The sequence below is a fragment of the Pleurodeles waltl genome, chromosome 5 (genome assembly GCF_031143425.1).
Source record: "Pleurodeles waltl isolate 20211129_DDA chromosome 5, aPleWal1.hap1.20221129, whole genome shotgun sequence".
In the NCBI taxonomy this organism is placed as follows: domain Eukaryota; kingdom Metazoa; phylum Chordata; class Amphibia; order Caudata; family Salamandridae; genus Pleurodeles; species Pleurodeles waltl.
In genome coordinates this window covers 1,470,807,229-1,470,831,795 of record NC_090444.1, presented here as the reverse complement: position 1 = coordinate 1,470,831,795, position 24,567 = coordinate 1,470,807,229, and the positions used below count along the sequence as shown (strand labels likewise).

General features: G+C 47.8%; 1 protein-coding gene across 2 annotated transcripts in view; it reads left to right on the top strand.

Annotated features, from left to right (window-relative positions):
- Positions 1-24,567, top strand: part of PHF3 (PHD finger protein 3) — a 629,825-nt gene that overhangs the window by 42,485 nt on the left and 562,773 nt on the right. Inside the window, exon 3 of one of the 2 annotated variants that reach the window (XM_069235741.1) lies at positions 4,892-5,053. The exons of the other annotated variant lie outside the window; for it this stretch is intronic. Coding sequence (XP_069091842.1) covers positions 4,892-5,053 — 162 coding nt within the window. The remainder of the gene's footprint in view (positions 1-4,891; positions 5,054-24,567) is intronic. 2 annotated transcript variants of the gene reach the window in all.

Sequence of the window (24,567 nt, the reverse complement as noted above, 5' to 3'; positions counted from 1 at the left end):
TCAACACCCTATATCAGGAGTGCATAATTATTAGGCAACTTCCTTTCCTTTGGCAAAATGGGTCAAAAGAAGGACTTGACAGGCTCAGAAAAGTCAAAAATAGTGAGATATCTTGCAGAGGGATGCAGCACTCTTAAAATTGCAAAGCTTCTGAAGCGTGATCATCGAACAATCAAGCGTTTCATTCAAAATAGTCAACAGGGTCGCAAGAAGCGTGTGGAAAAACCAAGGCTCAAAATAACTGCCCATGAACTGAGAAAAGTCAAGCGTGCAGCTGCCACGATGCCACTTGCCACCAGTTTGGCCATATTTCAGAGCTGCAACATCACTGGAGTGCCCAAAAGCACAAGGTGTGCAATACTCAGAGACATGGCCAAGGTAAGAAAGGCTGAAAGACGACCACCACTGAACAAGACACACAAGCTGAAACGTCAAGACTGGGCCAAGAAATATCTCAAGACTGATTTTTCTAAGGTTTTATGGACTGATGAAATGAGAGTGAGTCTTGATGGGCCAGATGGATGGGCCCGTGGCTGGATTGGTAAAGGGCAGAGAGCTCCAGTCCGACTCAGACGCCAGCAAGGTGTAGGTGGAGTACTGGTTTGGGCTGGTATCATCAAAGATGAGCTTGTGGGGCCTTTTCGGGTTGAGGATGGAGTCAAGCTCAACTCCCAGTCCTACTGCCAGTTCCTGGAAGACACCTTCTTCAAGCAGTGGTACAGGAAGAAGTCTGCATCCTTCAAGAAAAACATGATTTTCATGCAGGACAATGCTCCATCACACGCGTCCAAGTACTCCACAGCGTGGCTGGCAAGAAAGGGTATAAAAGAAGGAAATCTAATGACATGGCCTCCTTGTTCACCTGATCTGAACCCCATTGAGAACCTGTGGTCCATCATCAAATGTGAGATTTACAAGGAGGGAAAACAGTACACCTCTCTGAACAGTGTCTGGGAGGCTGTGGTTGCTGCTGCACGCAATGTTGATGGTGAACAGATCAAAACACTGACAGAATCCATGGATGGCAGGCTTTTGAGTGTCCTTGCAAAGAAAGGTGGCTATATTGGTCACGGATTTGTTTTTGTTTTGTTTTTGAATGTCAGAAATGTATATTTGTGAATGTTGAGATGTTATATTGGTTTCACTGGTAATAATAAATAATTGAAATGGGTATATATTTTTTTTTGTTAAGTTGCCTAATAATTATGCACAGTAATAGTCACCTGCACACACAGATATCCCCCTAACATAGCTAAAACTAAAAACAAACTAAAAACTACTTCCAAAAATATTCAGCTTTGATATTAATGAGTTTTTTGGGTTCATTGAGAACATGGTTGTTGTTCAATAATAAAATTAATCCTCAAAAATACAACTTGCCTAATAATTCTGCACTCCCTGTATATAACTGGGTTGGTGACCCCCTGAAATTAGACACTTCTGGACATACAACTGAACTCTGTTGGAGGGACTGCTGTGCTGCCCAAAGGACTCATCTACACTGCTTTGCTGTAGGGACTGCTGTCCTGCATGTTGCCCTGCTGCCTGCTGGCCCTTGACGCTGCTGGAAGGACTTTGCCTTCCCCCACAAGTTTTCTCCAAGGGCTTCAACTGAGCTTGCTTCCTCTTCTGAAGTCTCCGGGCTATCAAAGACTCCACCAAAGTGAAGAAAATCCAGCGTGTTGGAAAATCGACACAACTCTTGCCGGATCGATGCATCACCTGTCTCCCGGCAGAAGAATTTCTGCATCGCCTGCTGGATCAACGCATTGCCATTTGCCTCTTCACAGTGTGTTCTGGGTTTAACACCATCGTCCCTGGGTGTCAAAATATCCTCGTATCGCAGTGAGGAACCAAGGCTGCTCTCCTGGAAAAAGATGCATCACTTTGCCACATGGAAAGAAACAATGCATCACTTTCACCAACATGGAAAAACCGATGCATCACTTTACATTCCAACACATCTCCTCCTCTGCGGCCCTCTGCATCGTTATTTGTGACGCATCTGAGGTACTGTGTGTTAAAAGGATACAACCACTGGTTCTTCAGGATTGAGACTCATCTAAAACTTTAAAAAGTGATATTTTGACTTGTGTGAATTGGATTTTTGTTGTTTTGGTCTTATTTTATTCAGATAAATATTATCTATTTTCTTAAACTGAAGTGGAGTACTTTTTGTGGTGTATTTCACTGTGTTACTGTATGATATATTGCACAAATACTTTACACATTGCCTTCTAAGTTAAGCCTGCCTGCTCTGTGCCAAGCTAATGGAGGGTGCGCACAGCATAATTTAGGTTGTGTTGTTACTATGATTGTAGTCCCTACTTGGACAGGATGCATACCTCTGCCAACTAGAGACCCACTTTTTAACAGTTCCTATACTGTCCTGAGAGTCCGGGGGAGAAGTATGTGGGATGATCCCTCTCCGCAAATCACATAGTCGCACACAGGGGCTCACCCACCTTAGTAGCAGGTCCACACAGTTCTCGGCGTGTCTGCTGCACCTCAACAGGCTGCATGCGGGCTCCTGTGCTGCCCCGTTGGGACCAGGCTCTCGGGTCTAGGTAGTGGGCTCTATGTCCAGAGTCCTACACTTCCAACTCATGGGTCCCACACTGCCACCTCTCCTGTGGCGTGTCGCTCCTCCGGAGAAGGAGTCTGCTACCCCAGAAACCCACTTGGGCCACAAGCTCCTTACGTCTTTGGGGGGAGGAGAGAGAAGAAGCTGTCCGACCTCCAGGTCCTTCATTACATTCACTCCCGGCAGGACAGGTGTGAATTACAGGCCTCGCCTGCTCTTTGACTGAGTGTAGAGGTTAACCACCCCAGGACCAGCCAGTCGACTGGGGCTCCAGTGTCTGACCACCGACCTTCCTCATGGGCTCTGGCTGCCACTCTTGTGGGCTAGTGTTGGCCCTCCACTGACCAGGCCCTAGGTACTGCATGAGGGCCGCACAGTCCACCCAGAGATAGGCACCCAGACCTCATGCTGCTGCATTGTAGCATCCACGGCTCACCCTGGAACACTTCTGTTTATAAGCAGCAGGGGGGCCCGCAGTACCCACTCTAATAACAATGTTGAAAAAAACGTAATAAAGGGGCCTCGACTTCTCAATGTTCTGATGGTGTTATTTAGTAATGTTGTAAATATATTAAGAACTATTGGGTGAGTCACTGCAATGGGTAGTCCCACTTAGAAACATTTAGCAATGCCTTAAAAATGAGGCCTACTAGTGTTGGTGTCCCTGGAAAGTTAAGTTAACCCTAGATCGAGGCGGTGAAAAAAAAAAAAAAAAAGGTTTTCTTAAGCTGTGGCCCCTGTAACGCCAAGTAAATCACATTAAAACATGGTTGCAATGTTATTACCCAGGCTCTGTCATAAAAGGGCCTTAGTACAAAGAAACGTAGTATTATGGGTTGCATGACTCAATGCACGTGTTGTTAGGTAACCTGTTCCATGTGGCGGACAGCTGGGAGCTGTCGGACACTGAGGTGCTTGTGTGTGTCGGATGACTCCCATCCGTCCCCACGGATGGCACTGGAAATCCCTCTGGTGGAGACTCCAAAGGGATTTTGTGCTCAAAGAAACAGTCCCTGCTTTCCCAGCTCCTGAAGCTGTTTAGTTGTTTTCAGTGAAATTACTGAAAACAAAGGTGAAATGAGCCAAATGGCTCATTTCACTGTCACTGCCTAGGTGCTCACTGGGCTATCGCAGCCCCCGAGCACCTAGGCAGACGGGAGAGGTATCATTGCAAAGGGGAGAATCTCCACTTTACAATGGTACCCTAGTGGATCCCTGCTTGGGGTTCACCACAGAAGGGCAATCCCTAAGCAGGGATCCACCACTAGACACCAGCAAGGGCTGTTGCTCCCCCTTTGTTCTTTTGGGGAAAAATCAGTCTTTCTTTGGGTAGAGGGCAATGCCCCCACCCCTCACAGAGAAACAAGAACAGTCTTTCTACCCGCTCCCCCACTCCCTGTGGCAGATGGGGGTTATTACTCCCATAAACCCCCCGGGGGGGCACACTAGTTACCTGGGACTATTTGTTTTTGTTAGTGTAGGGGTGTGGGCGGCCCTGAGTGGGCATGGCAGCGCCCCCATCCCCCAAAAATGGCTTAGTACCCCCCCACCCTCCCCCAGGGGGCAGATTGGGATCATTACCCCTGAACATTTACCATACCATACCTCGTGAATCAAAGACTTTGTTGAAGAAAAACAGGATGAACACTTCCAAGTACAGCACTAGATGGCAGGAGCATGCACAGCATGTGAATCTACAGCACTACATGCCACAAACAGATGATTACAAGGGTAGTCAAATTTTCCTTTCCCACCACTTTTTGTAGTCCTTTTTATCCATTCCTCCCTGGTCCATAAAGGAAGGTTTTTCAGAAAAATCCAATAGTAGATTGCCTGCTGACATGCCTAGGGCTCTGTCCTTGGACTAGCACCCCAGAATCGTGTAGTGCAAAGGTCTAACATATCTAATGCATATTTATTAATTGTCTGGTAGACCCTGGCACAACAGGTGAGTATGTCAGGCTGTACCTCAAGTAGCAATTACATTCCAAACAAGTGGGCTTAGTTATAGTAACTTCATGATGTTATTTGACCTTTGGTTCTCGAGACGGCATTCATATAGTACAAGTTTTGTTAAATCTTCTGGATACGGTTTTAGATTTTGCACCTCAGAAGGTCCAAATAATTTTAGTGTAAGTAGGTTTTTATAGTCTGATACGCTTATTAGGCAACCATTTCATTCGTTGATGGTTCTAGCAGCATTGAGAAACCTGCATTGTTGACATCGTAAGTAGAAGTGCTGACAATATAGTAGATTCAAAAGCTCTTATGTTTAAAGGGGTGACTCTTGAGCCTTTTCTTTTCTAGTCATAGGTCTGGATGATACCATGGATGGAGGGTGTGTAAAAGAAGGTACTCCAGATACCATTGATGAAGATGAAGTGATCCTATCATGCAGCAACATAAGGCACAGATTGGATAAGTCTTCTGTCGAATGTTCACAAAAATCTCCTCAAGTGATAGCACAGGGTAAGCTTGCTGTTCTGCTTTGCTTCAAACTTAGAGGAAAACGATGCCGAGGAATGCAGCGCTCCTAGTTTGAGTAATGAATTTATTGAGGCACTTCCCAGATAGCAAAATAAAGCACATGAAAATATGAACATGAGCATTTAACTTGAATGCAGGAAAATGTGTAAATGCTAAAATACTCACCGTAGTTAAACAATAACGGGCATAAAAAAAGTACAGTGCATCAAGCATGAATATGTACACAGTGAATATGTGTATGTATGTATGTGTGTATATATATATATATATATATATATATATGTGTAAGTTTGATGGCATGTGTAGCTGCAGATGCACATGCTGTCTAGTGTTGGGCTTGGAGTGTTACAAGTTGTTTTTCTTCGAAGAAGTCTTTTCGAGTCACAGGACTGAGTGACTCCTCCCTTTCGGCTCCATTGCGCATGGGCATCGACTCCATCTTAGATTGTTTTCTTTCCGCCATCGGGTTCGGACGTGTTCCTCTTCGCTCTGTGATTGGAAACAGGCAAGTTTAAGAAATCCTCGAAAATACATCAGTATTGTTCCATTCGGGACCGGTTTTCTATAGATACATCGGCACCGACGAGATAAGCGATTCGGCAGCCCTTCGGGGCTTCCGCACCCAACCGAGGCCTGGTCGGCCCGACCACACCCATCGTCGAAGACTCATTGACCGGCCCCCCTTCCTTTTCTGTCCAACGTGCCACTCCAAGTATCCTTATACAGACCACCATCGGTCTGTAATCTGTGTTTGTCACCGGAACACAGAGAGGATACCTGTGAGGCCTGCAATGCTTTTCAGTCGAAGAAGACCTTGAGAGATCGACGAGCAAGGCTCTTGCAGATGGCGTCAGAATCGACACAACACCTCGATGTTGAGGAGGAAGAGATGGCCATCTCGATCCAGGGTTCGGAATCGGACGACTCCGATGGAGACCAGCCACCGACAGCAGGACAAAAAGTGAGTACGCCTGCCCCGACCCAGCCACAAAGTCAGTCGAAAAAACAGAAGGCCTCTGGGACGCCACTGCCGTAGGGCCATTGCTCGACCCACAAGAAAAACGGTGACCAAATAACATCTTTGGCACCGAAAAAGGCAAAGATCGTGCCGAAGTCTTCCGACTCGGGTTGAGAAACCGGTATTGAAAAGAGTCGTTATCGATTGGTAGAATCGAGTAAGCCTCGAAAGAGCCTCTCGGAGCCGAGACCAACTGGAACCATGGGTGTTTCGGTACCGAAAAAAACGGCTTCGGAGCCTAAAAAGACTTCTTATACAGAAGAACATGGGCTCTCCCAACAACTTAGAGAGGTACAGGTTTGAGCTGGATGTGGAGGAGCTTGACCAAACTCAACCAAGGTTACAAATCCAGAAAGACACTGGAAAGATTCAAACCATCCCTCTGCTTAAGTTTAAAAGGAAATTGGCTTTTCACGCAGAGACTGAAACTGAGCAGCCAAGAGCAAAGGTGGTTAGAGAAAGGTCACCAACTCCACATTTCACACCAGAGATGTCACCACCACACTCGCCACAAGGGACAAGGTCACCAGTCGGCACACCAACTGCACAGTCACCCACACATACTGTGCAGACGCAGGACGATGCAGATCCCCGGGACCTCTCCGACCCACCAGTTTCAGACAACAGTCCTGAGTGTTATCTTTCAAAGCCATCTCCTCCAGAGGATAGCACATCCTACACGCACGTACTAGCCAGGGCTGCAACATTTCATAATGTCACTATGCACTCGGAACCAGTGGAGGATGACTTTCTTTTCAATACACTGGAGTCCACGCATTCGTCATATCAAAGCCTGCCAATGTTACAAGGCATGCTTAAGCATGCACAACAAGTCTTCCAAGAACCGGTCAAGGGAAGGGCCATTACACCGCGGGTGGAGGAAAAATATAAACCTCCCCCATCGGACCCTGTGTTCATTACACAGCAGCTCCCTCCGGACTCTGTTGTAGTGGGAGCCGCAAAAAAGCGGGCAAATTCACAATCGCCAGGGGATGCGCCACCCCATGATAAAGAAAGCCGTAAATTTGACGCGGCGGGGAAAAGAGTGGTGTCGCAATCGGCCAACCAGTGGCGTATCGCCAATTCACAGGCCCTCCTCGCCCGTTATGACCGAGCCCATTGGGATGAAATGCATGATATTATTCAGCATTTACCAAAAGAACATCAAAAACGGGTTCAACAGGTGGTGGAGGAGGGACAGGCCATCTCCAACAACCAAATCCGTTCTGCACTGGACTCTGCAGATACAGCAGCAAGAACTGTAAACACAGCACTTACCATCAGGAGGCATGCATGGCTACGCAGTTCTGGTTTCAAACCAGAAATACAGCAAGCGGTGTTAAACATGCCGTTCAACCAGCAGCAACTGTTTGGGCCGGAGGTGGACACTGCAATAGAAAAAATGAAGAAGGACACAGACACGGCCAAAGCCATGGGCGCGCTCTACTCTTCTCAGTATAGGGGAACATTTAGGAAGCCACAGTTTAGGGGAGGGTTTAGACAGCAACCCTCAGAGCCATCCACCTCCCAAACAAATCCATCTACCAGTCAAAATACCAGAGAGGAGGGTTTTGTGGGTCATTCGGGGGACAGTACCCAAGAGCAAGGGGAAAATTTCAGCCTGCCAAGCAGACCCCCAGTAACAAGCAGTGACTTCAATGTCACACTTCCCCAACACACATCATCAGTGGGGGGGGGAGATTAACAAAATACCACAAACATTGGTCAGACATAACCACGGACACATGGGTTCTGTCAATTATCCGACATGGTTATTGCATAGAGTTCACACATTTCCCTCCAGATGTTCCCCCAAGGACGCATAAACTGTCAGCACATCTAGACCTACTACAAATAGAGGTGCAAGCACTATTAACAAAACAATCCATAGAACTAGTACCACACCATCAAAAAGGAACAGGGATTTACTCCCTATATTTCCTTATTCCCAAAAAAGACAAAACACTAAGACCAATTATAGATCTCAGGACGTTAAACCTCTTCATCAAATCAGATAATTTCCACATGGTCACACTACAAGACGTAGTTCCCTTGCTAAAAGAGGAAGAATACATGGCAACACTGGATTTAAAGGATGTGTATTTCCACATACCCATCCATCCATCTCACAGGAAATACCTCGGATTCGTCATACAAGGCAAACTTTACCAATTCAAAGTATTGCCCTTCGGGATAACAACAGCACCCAGAATATTTACAAAATGCCTCACTTTAGTAGCAGCTCATATAAGGAGACATCACATGCACGTATTCCCATATCTCGACGATTGGCTAATAAAAGCCAACACTCAACACCGGTGTCAAAGTCACACGGTATATGTAATAGATACTCTACACAAACTAGGGTTTTCTATAAATTACCAAAAATCTCAATTGCAACCATCCCAAATATAACAATACTTGGGAGCCACACTCAACACGCAAAGAGCAATTGCCACTCCAAGCCCACAAAGAGTTCAATCGTTTCAAAATATAGTGTCAAGCATACAACCAAACCAACAGTACTGTAAGGAAATGCCTCCTTGGCATGGTTACCCCCTGACTTTTTGCCTTTGCTGATGCTATGTTTTGAATTGAAAGTGTGCTGAGGCCTGCTAACCAGGCCCCAACACCAGTGTTCTTTCCCTAACCTGTACTTTTGTTTTACACAATTGGCACACCCTGGCATCCAGGTAAGTCCCTTGTAACTGGTACCCCGGTTACCAAGGGCCCTGATGCCAAGGAAGGTCTCTAAGGGCTGCAGCATATCTTATGCCACCCTGGGGACCCCTCACTCAGCACAGACACACTGCTTGCCAGCTTGTGTGTGCTGGTGAGGACAAAACAAGTAAGTCGACATGGCACTCCCCTCAGGGTGCCATGCCAACCTCACACTGCCTATGAAGTATAGATAAGTCACCCCTCTAGCAGGCCTTACAGCCCTAAGGCAGGGTGCACTATACCATAGGTGAGGGCACCAGTGCATGAGCACTGTGCCCCCACAGTGTCTAAGCAAAACCTTAGACATTGTAAGTGCAGGGTAGCCATAAGAGTATATGGTCTGGGAGTCTGTCAAACACGAACTCCACAGCACCATAATGGCTACACTGAAAACTGGGAAGTTTGGTATCAAACTTCTCAGCACAATAAATGCACACTGATGCCAGTGTACATTTTATTGTAAAATACACCCCAGAGGGCACCTTAGAGGTGCCCCCTGAAACCTTAACCAACTACCCGTGTAGGCTGACTGGTTTTAGCAGCCTGTCACACTCGAGACATGTTGCTGGCCACATGGGGAGAGTGCCTTTGTCACTCTGTGGCCAGTAACAAAGCCTACACTGGGTTGAGATGCTATCACCTCCCCCAGGCAGGAGCTGTAACACCTGGCGGTAAACCTCAAAGGCTCACCCCCTTTGTTCCAGCACCACAGGGCACTCCAGCTAGTGGAGTTGCCCGCCCCCTCCGCCCACGGCCCCACTTTTGGCGGCAAGGCCGGAGGAAATAATGAGAAAAACAAGGAGGAGTCACTGGCCAGTCAGGACAGCCCCTAAGGTGTCATGAGCTGAAGTGACTCTAACTTTTAGAAATCCTCCATCTTGCAGATGGAGGATTCCCCCAATAGGGATAGGAGGCACAAAGAGGGTGTACCCACCCTCAGGGCTGGTAGCCATTGGCTACTAACCCCCCAGACCTAAACACGTATTTAAGGGCTCCCCAGAACCAAGGAACTCGGATTCCTGCAACCTAAGAAGAAGAGGACTGCTGAGCTGAAAAACCCTGCAGAGAAGACGGAGACACCAACTGCTTTGGCCCCAGCTCTACCGGCCTGTCTCCCCCCCTTCGGAAGAAAACTGCTCCAGCGACGCTTTCCCCAGGACCAGCGACCTCTGAATCCTCAGAGGACTGCCCTGCTCTAAAAGGACCAAGAAACTCCTGAGAACAGCGGCCCTGTTCACCCAAGACTGCAACTTTGTTTCCAAAGAAGCAACTGAAAGGCAACAGCGTTTCCCGCCAGAAGCGTGAGACTTGCAACTCTGCACCCGGCGACCCCGACTCGACTGGTGGAGAAACAACACTTCAGGGAGGACCCTCCGGCGACTCCGAGACTGTGAGTAACCAAAGTTGTCCCCCCTGAGCCCCCACAGTGACGCCTGCAGAGGGAATCCCGAGGCTCCCCCTGACCGCGACTGCCTGACTCCCAGATCCCGACGCCTGGAAAAGACCATGCACCCGCAGCCCCCAGGACCTGAAGGATCGGAACTCCAGTGCAGGAGTGACCCCCAGGAGGCCCTTTCCCTTGCCCAGGTGGTGGCTACCCCGAGGAGCCCCCCCCTTGCCTGCCTGCATCGCTGAAGAGACCCCTTGGTCTCCCATTGATTTACATTGGGAACCCGACGTGTGTTTGCACACTGCACCCAGAGCATGCACCACCTGGAAACAGTCAAGAAAGCCAGCAGGATTAGGCGCTGCAATGTTGCTGGTAGTCGTGTTGCTACTTTGTAGCGGTTTTGCAGGCGTCCTGGAGCAGTCAGCGGTCGATCCTTTGGTAGAAGGTGAAGAGGGAGATGCAGAGGAACTCTGATGAGTTCTTGCATTCGTTATCTGAAGAATTCCCTAAAGCAGAGACCCTAAATAGCCAGAAAAGGAGGTTTGGCTACCAAGAGTGGTAAGAGCCTATCCGAAGGAGCCTCTGATGTCACCTGCTGGCACTGGCCACTCAGAGCAGTCCAGTGTGCCCCAACACCTCTGTTTCCAAGATGGCAGAGGTCTGGGACACACTGGAGGAGTTCTGGGCACCTCCCCTGGGAGGTGCAGGTCAGGGGAGTGGTCACTCCCCTTTCCTTTGTCCAGTTTTGCGCCAGAGCAGGACTGGGGGATCCCTGAACCAGTGTAGACTGGCTTATGCAGAGATGGGCACCATCTGTGCACATCAAAGCATTTCCAGAGGCTGGGGGAGGCTACTCCTCCCCAGCCCTTCACACCTGTTTCCAAAGGGAGAGGGTGTAACACGCTCTCTCAGAGGAAATCCTTTGTTCTGCCTCCCTGGGCCAGGGCTGCCTGGACACCAGGGGGGCAGAAACCTGTCTGAGGGGTTGGCAGCAGCTGCAGTGGAGTCCCCGTAAAGGCAGTTTGGCAGTACCCGGGTTCTGTGCTAGAGACCCAGGGGATCATGGAATTGTCCCCCCAATACCAGAATGGTATTGGGGTGACAATTCCATGATCTTAGACATGTTACATGGCCATGTTCGGAGTTACCATTGTGACGCTATACATAGGTAGTGACCTATGTATAGTGCACACGTGTAATGGTGTACCCGCACTCACAAAGTCCGGGGAATTTGCCCTGAACGATGTGGGGGCACCTTGGCTAGTGCCAAGGTGCCCACACACTAAGTAACTTTGCACCCAACCTTCACCAGGTGAAGGTTAGACATATAGGTGACTTATAAGTCACATTTGTGCAGTGTTAAATGGCTGTGAAATAATGTGGACGTTATTCCACGCAGGCTGCAGTGGCAGGGCTGTGTAAGAATTGTCAGAGCTCCCTATGGGTGGCAAAAGAAATGCTGCAGCCCATAGGGATCTCCTGGAACCCCAATACCCTGGGTACCTCAGTACCATATACAAGGGAATTATATGGGTGTACCAGTATGCCAATGTGAATTGGTAAATTTAGTCACTAGCCTGTAGTGACAAATTTCGAAAGCAGAGAGCGCATAACCACTGAGGTTCTGGTTAGCAGAGCCTCAGTGAGACAGTTAGGCACCACACAGGGAACACATAATAGGCCACAAACGTATGAGCACTGGGGTCCTGGCTAGCAGGATCCCAGTGACACATAACAAACACACTGACAACATAGGGTTTTCACTATGAGCACTGTGCCCTGGCTAGCAGGATCCCAGTGAGACAGTGAAAAAACCCTGACATCTACTCACAAACAGGCCAAAAGTGGGGCTAACAAGGCTAGAAAGAGGCTACCTTCCTACACCCAGTGTACATCTGTTAGTGGCATGCAGATTCACATGCACCCTCCGGGAGCCTGTAGCCGTTTAAGTTGCATTTAAATTGTATATATGTAAATAAATATTCCCTTACCACAAACTATGTACATACATATCTATTCCATTGCATGGACATCTTTAGTATCCTCATTCTACCACTCCTACCTCACCCTATGCGGGTAAAACAATCTAAGATGGAGTCGATGCCCATGCGCAATGGAGCCGAAAGGAAAGAGTCACTCTGTCCCGTGACTCGAAAAGACTACTTCGAAGAAAAACAACTTGTAACACTCCGAGCCCAACACTAGATGGCAGGAACAGTGCACAGCATGTGAATCTGCAGCGCAACATTCCACAAACAGATGTACACTGGGTAAGTGACATTATATATATATATATATATATATATATATATATATATATACACACACACACACACATACATACATGTGTGTGTTTGTGTGCACAGCCAAGATAGATAATTAACAATAAGAATTCATTTCTATGGAGATTGATTCGGACAACATCACCCTTGGGGGCCAACATCAGGCTCTGGAACCCTGGACAGCTGAGACAGAAGAAGCTTCCCCAATGGGACTTTGTCCTGGGCAGTGCATTCACCCCCAGAATGAGTTCCTTCTGCCTCAGCACCAAGCGTCCCCAACTTATATACCTTAAAAAAAAAAAAAAAACAAGTGTAAAGTTCTGGCAACCTCCTCTTCCCTTTGCATAAGTTATGAAATCCAAGTGCTGGCTGTACTCTGTCTGTGTCGAAAGCACGCAAAGTAACAGGCCCTGCCCTGATGCACATTCCAGAGGCAGAGGAGCAGAACTATTCCAGAATGAAACATTGAAAACATTCCCAAGCTGATACTGTCTTATCACGTGTACTGTCCACATCCCCGATGTTATGTACCTGCAAAATGCAACCCAGTGCTAGTGGAAAGAACCTCAAACACATTCAATGAGAAAACAAACTTGGTGTGGAAAAATCCTCTGCCACTGATGTGACGGCCAGCACTTGAAGCTAAGGTAAGCTAAGCACAAAATGGAGTCAGTGGTCAAGATGGAGTCAGTGGTTAAATCCAGATAGAATTACAATTGCCCATAAAGCAATACTTCTTCAAAAAAGCATTCGACAGAGCAATGCAAATTACTCAAACGTTTAAGCACTAATCATAAATTCAGTAGCAGAAAACCTGAATGTAATACAGTGTAGCATAATTAAGGCACATAAGTCAACAAACATAAAGAAAATTCAGTGCATCATTTGATGTAAAGTTGCATATTATAATGGAAGTAAGATCTCAGCATGCTAAATATATGGTGTTTGATGCACTATATTTCACAGATGAAACAAACAGCGCCACAGCATAGGCAAATTAAAGGCACCAAGAACACCTGTGTTATCAGCAAAGCCCCTGGAGATTGCAGTTGCAAAAATATTGCTATACAGCAGCACAGAACATAAGGTGTCTCACATGAGATTGCACTTGAAACCAGTAATGCCTTTATACATATAACAAATTTAATAAGCTCCACTTATACCTTAGACCCTGACACAGTGTAATACCCAATACAATCAAAGGGACATGTGGAGCACTGAACCTATACCATGATATTCCAAATGAAAGCACTATCTCACCACTCATATGAAAACAGCAAACCCTCATCAATGGAAGGCAATAGAAACACCAAACATGAAATAAACACAGGAACAGAGACCATACATATATCAGTGTGTGGCTCTTGATAGGCTCTTAATACAGTTAGAATTCCTCCTCGCCTACATCTCAGCCATGACCTATTTCTCCACTCCCATTGCTTTACTCACGCTCTGCTTCACCCCACTAATTAACTGCCTTTCATTGCCAAATCCCAGTTCATACCAACATAGCACCTAAAATTGTATGGTTGGCTAAATAATGCTCTTCAACAGCACCAACAGCAAAGGGTCACCCAGAGCATATACAAACCTCTTTGGGAGCACATGTTTCTCTAAGGTCCTGAGTTAGTTTCTTAAGAATGTGTGTGTAAAGGGGGGGGGGAGGAGAGGAGAGGAGCGTGCGTGTGTGTGTGTGTGATATCACTGAAACCTTTCACCTAATTGGACTGGATCATTTTCCAACATGTCTGTCTTTTTCTAAATGCATATAGAAACAAGGCTGTGTTTCCACCGTCCAAAGCAGTTGTGGGAAATATGATTTGTTTGTAGTTTGTGATGTGCGTGTGCACGCCTCCATCTTTACTTGAAGATGCTCGTTTTGCCTGGGCTGATCAGTAGATGTTTAGAAGGTATATAATTTGCAGTTTAATGTTGTTGATCTAATTTGTGATGTAATTTCTATGGGCAGGTAGTGCATTAGAGTGGTGCATGCTTGTTTCGATCATAATAACTAGCAAGTTCAGTTATTAGGATGGAGATCACAACTGCAATATCTGTCCAACTGAAGGGGAATGTATATTTCTTTTTTGTTCCTATTCATGTTGTCTTGTGACCTCAGTAAATAACCATAACACCCCTTTAGCTGAGTTTTAGAGGTTCTTTTTAATTTAGTTACAATATTTGATAGCCCTTGACTGAAGTAGCCCTAGGGTGCCAGTAGTGACATTTCATCCCATTCTAGTCTAGTCCACCTGCCCGCATCCTTTGGATGAGCATGGTTGGATTTGTTCACATTGTTTGATCTTTAGCTAAGGCCTGCACGTGAAACCAGAAACCTGGACCATTAACCTTGAATGGTAACATGCAGTGTTAGAAATGGGGTTAGGGCTAGTTTTAGAGTTATGGCTACGTCCTGTCCGGTTTCATCCTGTCCCTCATCTGCTCTCTTAATAGTGATTGTGAGAATATTTTGTTTTTGAAAATATTTGGTTTGCGCCTCAACTGCCTTCATGTATGTTTTATTCATTTATAATCTGTTTTATGTAGTTTGGACAAGGCCCATAGTTGACAGAGCGATTCACAAAAGATCAGTTTCTTACAAAAAGTAATAGCCAATATTATAATAAAATGTATAAATGGAAAAGTAAAAGGTCATAAGATGTGCCATTTAATAAAGTAAAATTGATACAATAAAACAATAGATATTCAAATCAGTCAACATATTACTAAGGGTAAAATTCCATATAGAGGTTAACCTCAAGTGATTATGCCAGAAAATGTGTAGACACATTAACCTTTTCGATTAATTTGCTGCTCTTCTGAAGTGTCCGGAGTGTTTCTCTCATTTTTTGTATCCTGGCTCTCTAATGCAGAGACAAAAAATGGGGAAGCAGAACTAGTCTTTTTCTCATAACAGTCAAAGAGGAAGAGCCGAGAGGCTTGTTTTCTTTATCTCCTCAAAACTTCACGCCTGGGAAACTGCCATTGCAAGCTTTCCTTCCTGCTGCTTTGCCTAAAGAAGCAGAGTAAGAGGAGTCTCAGGAGCTTCAGGTGGCTCCTTTTGACCACTTTACGTTGTGACAGGAAGATCTAGAAGTGTGTTTGAAGCTTCACTGGAATGTAGAAAGTGTGGCATCTGACACCCAAAAGCTCCTGCAAAAATACTGTCCAAGCTTTTCTGCTCCTAATCGTCCTTGGTGTAGACAGGTGTAAGGAAATGCCTCCTTGGCATGGTTACCCCCTGACTTTTTGATTTTGCTGATGCCAAGGTATGATTTGAAAGTGTGTTGGGACCCTGCTAACCAGGCCCCAGCACCAGTGTTCTTTCCCTAAACTGTACCTTTGTCTCCACAATTGGCACAACCCTGGCACCCAGGTAAGTCCCTTGTAACTGGTACCCCTGGTACCAAGGGCCCTGATGCCAGGGAAGGTCTCTAAGGGCTGCAGCATGTCTTATGCCACCCTGGGGACCCCTCACCCAGCACATACACACTGCTTTCCAGCTTGTGTGTGCTAGTGGGGAGAAAATGACTAAGTCGACATGGCACTCCCCTCAGAGTGCCATGCCAACGTCACACTGCCTATGGTATAAATAAGTCACCCCTCTAGCAGGCCTTACAGCCCTAAGGCAGGGTGCACTATACCACAGATGAGGGCATATGCATGAGCACTATTCCCCTACAGTGTCTAAGCAAAACCTTAGACATTGTAAGTGCAGGGTAGCCATAAGAGTATATGGTCTGGGAGTCTGTCAAACACGAACTCCACAGCACCATAATGGCTGCACTGAAAACTGTGAAGTTTGGTATCAAACCTCTCAGCACAATAAATGCACACTGATGCCAGCGTGCACTTTATTGTTAAAATAATTCCAGAGGGCATCTTAGAGATGCCCCCTGAAAACATACCCGACTTCCAGTGTGGGCTGACTAGTTTTTGCCAGCCTGCCACACACCAGACATGTTGCTGGCCACATGGGGAGAGTGCCTTTATCACTCTGTGGCCACGAACAAAGCCTGTACTGCAGGAACTGTAACACCTGGCGGTGAGCCTCAAAGGCTCACCCCCTTTGTTACAGCGCCACAAGGCATCCCAGCTAGTGGAGATGCCCGCCCCTTCGGCCACTGCCCCCACTTTTGGTGGCAAGGCTGGAGGAGATAATGAGGAAAACAAGGAGGAGCCACTCCCCAGTCAGGACAGCCCCGAAGGTGTCCTGAGCTGAGGTGACTCTTACTTTTAGAAATCCTCCATCTTGCAGATGGAGGATTCCCCCAATAGGAGTAGGGATGTACCCCCTCCCCACAGGGAGGAGGCACAAAGAGGGTGTAGCCACCCTCGGGGCCAGTAGCCATTAGCTACTGCCCTCCTAGACCTAAACACACCCCTAAATTGAGTAGTTAGGGGCTCCCAGAAACGAGGAAGATAGATTCCTGCAACCTAAAGAAGAAGAAGGACTGCTGACCTGAAGCCCTGCAGTGAAGACGGAGACGACAACTGACTTGGCCCCAGCGCCACCGGCCTTTCTCCCTACTTCGAAGAAAACTGCAACAGCGACGCATCCAACAGGGTCCAGCGAACTCTGAAGCCTCAGAGGACTACCCGTGCATCTAAAGGACCTAGAAGCTCCCGAGAACAGCGGCCCTGTTCAAGAAACTGCAACTTTTGCAACAAAGAAGCAACTTTTAAAGACCACACGTTTCCCGCCGGAAGCGTGAAACTTTCCACTCTGCACCCGACGCCCCCGGCTTGACCTGCGGAAAACTAACACTACAGGGAGGACTCCCTGGCGACTGCGAGCCCGTGAGTAGCCAGAGTTGACCCCCTGAGCTCCCACAGTGACGCCTGCAGAGGGAATCCAGAGGCTCCCCCTGACCGCGACTGCCTGCTTCAAGGAACCCGACGCCTGGAAACCACACTGCACCCGCAGCCCCCAGGACCTGAAGGAACCGAACTCCAGTGCAGGAGCGACCCCCAGGCGACCCTCTGCCTAGTCCAGGTGGTGGCTACCCCGAGGAGCCCCCCCCCCGTGCCTGCCTGCCTGCATCGTTGAAGAGACCCCCGGGTCTCCCCAAAACTGTACATGCTATTGTGATAATTCAAAGTTGTAAGGAAATGCCTCCTTGGCATGGTTGCCCCCTGACTTTTTGCCTTTGCTGATGCTATGTTTACAATTGAAAGTATGCTGAGGCCTGCTAACCAGGCCCCAGCACCAGTGTTCTTTCCCTAACCTGTACTTTTGTATTCACAATTGGCAGACCCTGGCATCCAGATAAGTCCCTTGTAACTGGTACTTCTAGTACCAAGGGCCCTGATGCCAAGGAAGGTCTCTAAGGGCTGCAGCATGTCTTATGCCACCTCTCACTCAGCACAGACACACTGCTTGCCAGCTTGTGTGTGCTAGTGAGAACAAAACGAGTAAGTCGACATGGCACTCCCCTCAGGGTGCCATGCCAGCCTCTCACTGCCTATGCAAGTATAGGTCAGTCACCCCTCTAGCAGGCCTTACAGCCCTAAGGCAGGGTGCACTATGCCATAGGTGAGGGTACCAGTGCATGAGCATGGTACCCCTACAGTGTCTAAACAAAACCTTAGACATTGTAAGTGCAGGGTAGCCATAAGAGTATATGGTCTGGGAGTTTGTCAAACACGAACTCCACAGCACCATAATGGCTACACCGAAAACTGGGAAGTTTGGTATCAAACTTCTCAGCACAATAAATGCACACTGATGCCAGTGTACATTTTATTGTAAAATACACCACAGAGGGCACCTTAGAGGTGCCCCCTGAAACTTAACCGACTATCTGTGTAGGCTGACTGGTTCCAGCAGCCTGCCACACTAGAGACATGTGGCTGGCCTCATGGGGAGAGTGCCTTTGTCACTCTGAGGCCAGTAACAAAGCCTGCACTGGGTGGAGATGCTAACACCTCCCCCAGGCAGGAGCTGTAACACCTGGCGGTGAGCCTCAAAGGCTCACCCCTTTGTCACAGCACCGCAGGACACTCCAGCTAGTGGAGTTGCCCGCCCCCTCCGGCCCCGGCCCCCACTTTTGGCGGCAAGGCCGGAGAAAATAATGAGAATAACAAGGAGGAGTCACTGGCCAGTCAGGACAGCCCCTAAGGTGTCCTGAGCTGAGGTGACTCTAACTTTTAGAAATCCTCCATCTTGCAGATGGAGGATTCCCCCAATAGGGTTAGGATTGTGACCCCCTCCCCTTGGGAGGAGGCACAAAGAGGGTGTACCCACCCTCAGGGCTAGTAGCCATTGGCTACTAACCCCCCAGACCTAAACACGCCCTTAAATTTAGTATTTAAGGGCTACCCTGAACTCTAGAAAATTAGATTCCTGCAACTACAAGAAGAAGGACTGCCTAGCTGAAAACCCCTGCAGAGGAAGACCAGAAGACAACAACTGCCTTGGCTCCAGAAACTCACTGGCCTGTCTCCTGCCTTCCAAAGAACTCTGCTCCAGCGACGCCTTCCAAAGGGACCAGCGACCTCTGAATCCTCTGAGGACTGCCCTGCTTCGACGACGACAAGAAACTCCCGAGGACAGCGGACCTGCTCCAAAAAGACTGCCACTTTATCCAAAGGAGCAGCTTTAAAGACCCTGCAATCTCCCCGCAAGAAGCGTGAGACTTGCAACACTGCACCCGGCGACCCCGACTCGGCTGGTGGAGAACCAACACCTCAGGGAGGACCCCCGGACTACTCTACGACTGTGAGTACCAAAACCTGTCCCCCCTGAGCCCCCACAGCGCCGCCTGCAGAGGGAATCCCGAGGCTTCCCCTGACCGCGACTCTCTGAAACCTAAGTCCCGACGCCTGGAAAAGACCCTGCACCCGCAGCCCCCAGGACCTGAAGGACCGGACTTTCACTGCAGAAGTGACCCCCAGGAGTCCCTCTCCCTTGCCCAAGTGGAGGTTTCCCCGAGGAAGCCCCCCCTTGCCTGCCTGCAGCGCTGAAGAGATCCCTTGATCTCTCATTGACTTACATTGCGAACCCGACGCTTGTTCTAACACTGCACCCGGCCGCCCCCGCGCCGCTGAGGGTGAAATTTCTGTGTGGGCTTGTGTCCCCCCCGGTGCCCTACAAAACCCCCCTGGTCTGCCCTCCGAAGACGCGGGTACTTACCTGCTGGCAGACTGGAACCGGGGCACCCCCTTCTCTCCATTGAAGCCTATGCGTTTTGGGCACCACTTTGAACTCTGCACCTGACCGGCCCTGAGCTGCTGGTGTGGTAACTTTGGGGTTGCTCTGAACCCCCAACGGTGGGCTACCTTGGACCAAGAACTGAACCCTGTAAGTGTCTTACTTACCTGGTAAAACTAACAAAAACTTACCTCCCCCAGGAACTGTGAAAATTGCACTAAGTGTCCACTTTTGAAATAGCTATTTGTGAATAACTTGAAAAGTATACATGCAATTGAAATGATTCAAAGTTCCTAATGTACTTACCTGCAATACCTTTCAAACAAGATATTACCTGTTAAATTTGAACCTGTGGTTCTTAAAATAAACTAAGAAAATATATTTTTCTATACAAAACCTATTGGCTGGATTTGTCTCTGAGTGTGTGTACCTCATTTATTGTCTATGTGTATGTACAACAAATGCTTAACACTACTCCTTGGATAAGCCTACTGCTCGACCACACTACCACAAAATAGAGCATTAGTATTATCTCTTTTTACCACTATTTTACCTCTAAGGGGAACCCTTGGACTCTGTGCATGCTATTCCTTACTTTGAAATAGCACATACAGAGCCAACTTCCTACATTGGTGGATCAGCGGTGGGGTACAAGACTTTGCATTTGCTGGACTACTCAGCCAATACCTGATCACACGACAAATTCCAAAATTGTCATTAGAAATTGATTTTTGCAATTTGAAAAGTTTTCTAAATTCTTAAAAGACCTGCTAGGGCCTTGTGTTAGATCCTGGTTAGCATTTCTTTTAGAGTTTAAAAGTTTGTTAAGTTTGAATTAGATTCTAGAACCAGTTTTAGTTTCTTAAAAAGTATTCCAACTTTTAGAAGCAAAATGTCTAGCACAGATGTGAATGTGGTGGAACTCGACACCACACCTTACCTCCATCTACAGATGATAGAGCTAAGGTCACTCTGTAAACTAAAGAAAATAGCAATGGGCCCCAAACCTACCAAAGTACAGCTCCAGGAGCTTTTGGCAGAGTTTGAAAAGGCCAACCCCTCTGAGGATGGCAACACAGAGGATGAAGATAGTGACTTGGAGGAGAATTCCCCCCTACCAGTCCTATTTAGGGAGAACAGGGCCTCTCAAGCCCTGACTCCACAAATAATAGGCAGAGATGTTGGTTCCCTCACAGGAGGGACCAACAACTCTGAAATCACTGAGGATAATTCCAGTGAAGAGGACATCCAGTTAGCCAGGATGGCCAAAAGATTGGCTTTGGAAAGACAGATCCTAGCCATAGAAAGGGAAAGACAAGAGATGGGCCTAGGACCCATCAATGGTGGCAGCAACATAAATAGGGTCAGAGATTCTCCTGACATGTTGAAAATCCCTAAAGGGATTGTAACTAAATATGAAGATGGTGATGGCATCACCAAATGGTTCACAGCTTTTGAGAGGGCTTGTGTAACCAGAAAAGTGAACAGATCTCACTGGGGTGCTCTCCTTTGGGAAATGTTCACAGGAAAGTGTAGGGATAGACTCCTCACACTCTCTGGAAAAGATGCAGAATCTTATGACCTCATGAAGGGTACCCTGATTGAGGGCTTTGGATTCTCCACTGAGGAGTATAGGATTAGATTCAGGGGGGCTCAAAAATCCTCGAGCCAGACCTGGGTTGACTTTGTAGACTACTCAGTAAAAACACTAGATGGTTGGATTCAAGGCAGTGGTGTAAGTAATTATGATGGGCTGTACAATTTATTTGTGAAAGAACACCTGTTAAGTAATTGTTTCAATGACAAACTGCATCAGCATCTGGTAGACCTAGGACCAATTTCTCCCCAAGAATTGGGAAAGAAGGCGGACCATTGGGTCAAGACTAGGGTGTCCAAAACTTCCACAGGGGGTGACCAAAAGAAAGGGGTCACAAAACCTCCCCAGGGGAAAGGTGGTGAGACAGCCAAAAATAAAAATAGTAAAGAGTCTTCTACAGGCCCCCAAAAACCTGCACAGGAGGGTGGGCCCAGAGCCTCTTCACAAAACAATCCTGGGTAAAAGGGTAAAAACTTTGATCCCAAAAAGGCCTGGTGTCGTAGCTGTAATCAGCCTGGACACCAAACTGGAGACAAGGCCTGTCCCAAGAAAGGTTCCACTCCAAACTCCAATCCAGGTAACACTGGAATGGCTAGTCTCCAAGTGGGATCAACAGTGTGCCCAGAGCAAATCAGGGTCCACACTGAAGCTACTCTAGTCTCTGAGGGTGGGGTGGATTTAGCCACACTAGCTGCCTGGCCGCCTAACATGCAAAAATACAGGCAGCAGCTCTTTATTAATGGGACAAGTCTAGAAGGCCTGAGGGATACAGGTGCCAGTGTCACCATGGTGACAGAGAAACTGGTTTCCCCTGGCCAATACCTGACTGGAAAAACTTATACAGTCACCAACGCTGACAATCAGACTAAAGCACATCCCATGGCAATGGTAACTTTAGAATGGGGAGGGGTCAATGGCCTGAAACAGGTGGTGGTCTCCTCAAACATCCCAGTAGACTGTCTGCTTGGAAATGACCTGGAGTCCTCAGCATGGGCTGAGGTAGAACTAAAAACCCATGCAGCCATGCTGGGTATCCCTGAACTGGTGTGTGTAAAAACAAGAGCACAATGCAAGGCACAGGGTGAAAAAGTAGAGCTGGAGTCTGGAAGAAAGGCCCAGCCTGCCAAGAGAAAAGGAAAGTCAGTTGGGAAACCAACTGCAACACAGTCAGAAAAAGAGAACCTCTCTTCTCAGGAAGATGTTCTGCCCTCTGAGGGAACTGAGCCTTTAGAGCTTGAACCTTATCAGGTTGAGCTCTTAGGCCCAGGGGGACCCTCAAGGGAGGAGCTGTGTAAGGGACAAGAAACCTGTCCCTCTCTTGAAGGCCTTAGGCAGCAAGCTGCTGAAGAGTCCAAGGGCAAGAAAAATGGAACACATAGGGTCTATTGGGAAGATGGACTCCTGTACACTGAGGCCAGAGACCCCAAACCTGGTGCCACTAGGAGAGTGGTAGTGCCTCAGTCGTTCAGAGAGTTTATCCTGACCTTAGCCCATGATATTCCCCTTGCTGGGCATTTGGGACAAACCAAGACGTGGGAGAGGTTAGTCAACCACTTCTACTGGCCCAATATGTCCCACAAGGTTAAGGAGTTTTGCCTCTCCTGCCCCACCTGTCAAGCCAGTGGTAAGACAGGTGGGCATCCAAAGGCCCCCCTCATTCCACTTCCAGTGGTGGGGGTCCCCTTTGAAAGAGTGGGTGTGGACATAGTTGGTCCACTAGAACCTCCCACAGCCTCAGGAAATATGTACATCCTAGTAGTAGTGGATCATGCTACTAGGTATCCTGAAGCTATTCCCCTTAGGTCGACTACTGCCCCTGCAGTAGCCAAGGCCCTCATTGGTATCTTTACCAGAGTGGGTTTCCCTAAGGAGGTGGTGTCTGACAGAGGTACCAACTTCATGTCAGCATACCTAAAACACATGTGGAATGAGTGTGGGGTGACTTACAAATTCACTACACCATACCATCCACAAACTAATGGCTTAGTTGAGAGATTCAACAAGACATTAAAAGGCATGATCATGGGGCTCCCAGAAAAACTCAAAAGGAGATGGGATGTCCTCTTGCCATGTCTGCTTTTCGCTTACAGAGAGGTGCCACAGAAGGGAGTAGGATTCTCACCCTTTGAACTTCTGTTTGGTCACCCTGTAAGGGGACCACTTGCTCTTGTTAAAGAAGTCTGGGAGAGACCTCTTCATGAGCCTAAACAAGACATAGTGGACTATGTACTTGGCCTTCGGTCTAGAATGGCAGAGTACATGGAAAAGGCAAGCAAAAACCTTGAGGCCAGCCAACAGCTCCAGAAGTTTTGGTATGACCAAAAGGCTGCAATGGTTGAGTTCCAACCAGGGCAGAAAGTCTGGGTTCTGGAGCCTGAGGCTCCCAGGGCACTTCAGGACAAATGGAGTGGCCCTTACCCAGTGCTGGAAAGGAAGAGTCAGGTCACCTACCTGGTGGACCTGGGCACAAGCAGGAGCCCCAAGAGGGTGATCCATGTGAACCGCCTTAAGCTCTTCCATGACAGGGCTGATGTAAATCTGTTGATGGTAACAGATGAGGATCAGGAGGCAGAGAGTGAACCTCTCCCTGATCTTCTATCATCAGACCCAAAAGATGGCTCAGTAGATGGAGTGATCTACTCAGACACCCTCTCTGGCCAACAGCAAGCTGATTGTAGGAAAGTCCTACAACAGTTTCCTGAACTCTTCTCCCTAACCCCTGGTCAGACACACCTGTGTACCCATGATGTGGACACAGGAGACAGCATGCCTGTCAAAAACAAAATTTTTAGACAGTCTGACCATGTTAAGGAAAGCATCAAGGTGGAAGTCCACAAGATGCTGGAATTGGGAGTAATTGAGCGCTCTGACAGCCCCTGGGCTAGCCCAGTGGTCTTAGTCCCCAAACCTCACACCAAAGATGGAAAGAAAGAGATGAGGTTTTGTGTGGACTACAGAGGGCTCAACTCTGTCACCAAGACAGACGCCCATCCAATTCCTAGAGCTGATGAGCTCATAGACAAATTAGGTGCTGCCAAATTCTTAAGTACCTTTGACTTGACAGCAGGGTACTGGCAAATAAAAATGGCACCTGGAGCAAAAGAGAAAACAGCATTCTCCACACCTGATGGGCATTATCAGTTTACTGTTATGCCCTTTGGTTTAAAGAATGCCCCTGCCACCTTCCAAAGGTTGGTGAATCAAGTCCTTGCTGGTTTCGAGTCCTTTAGCACAGCTTATCTTGATGATATTGCTGTCTTTAGCTCCACCTGGCAGGATCACCTGGTCCACCTGAAGAAGGTTTTGAAGGCTCTGCAATCTGCAGGCCTCTCTAT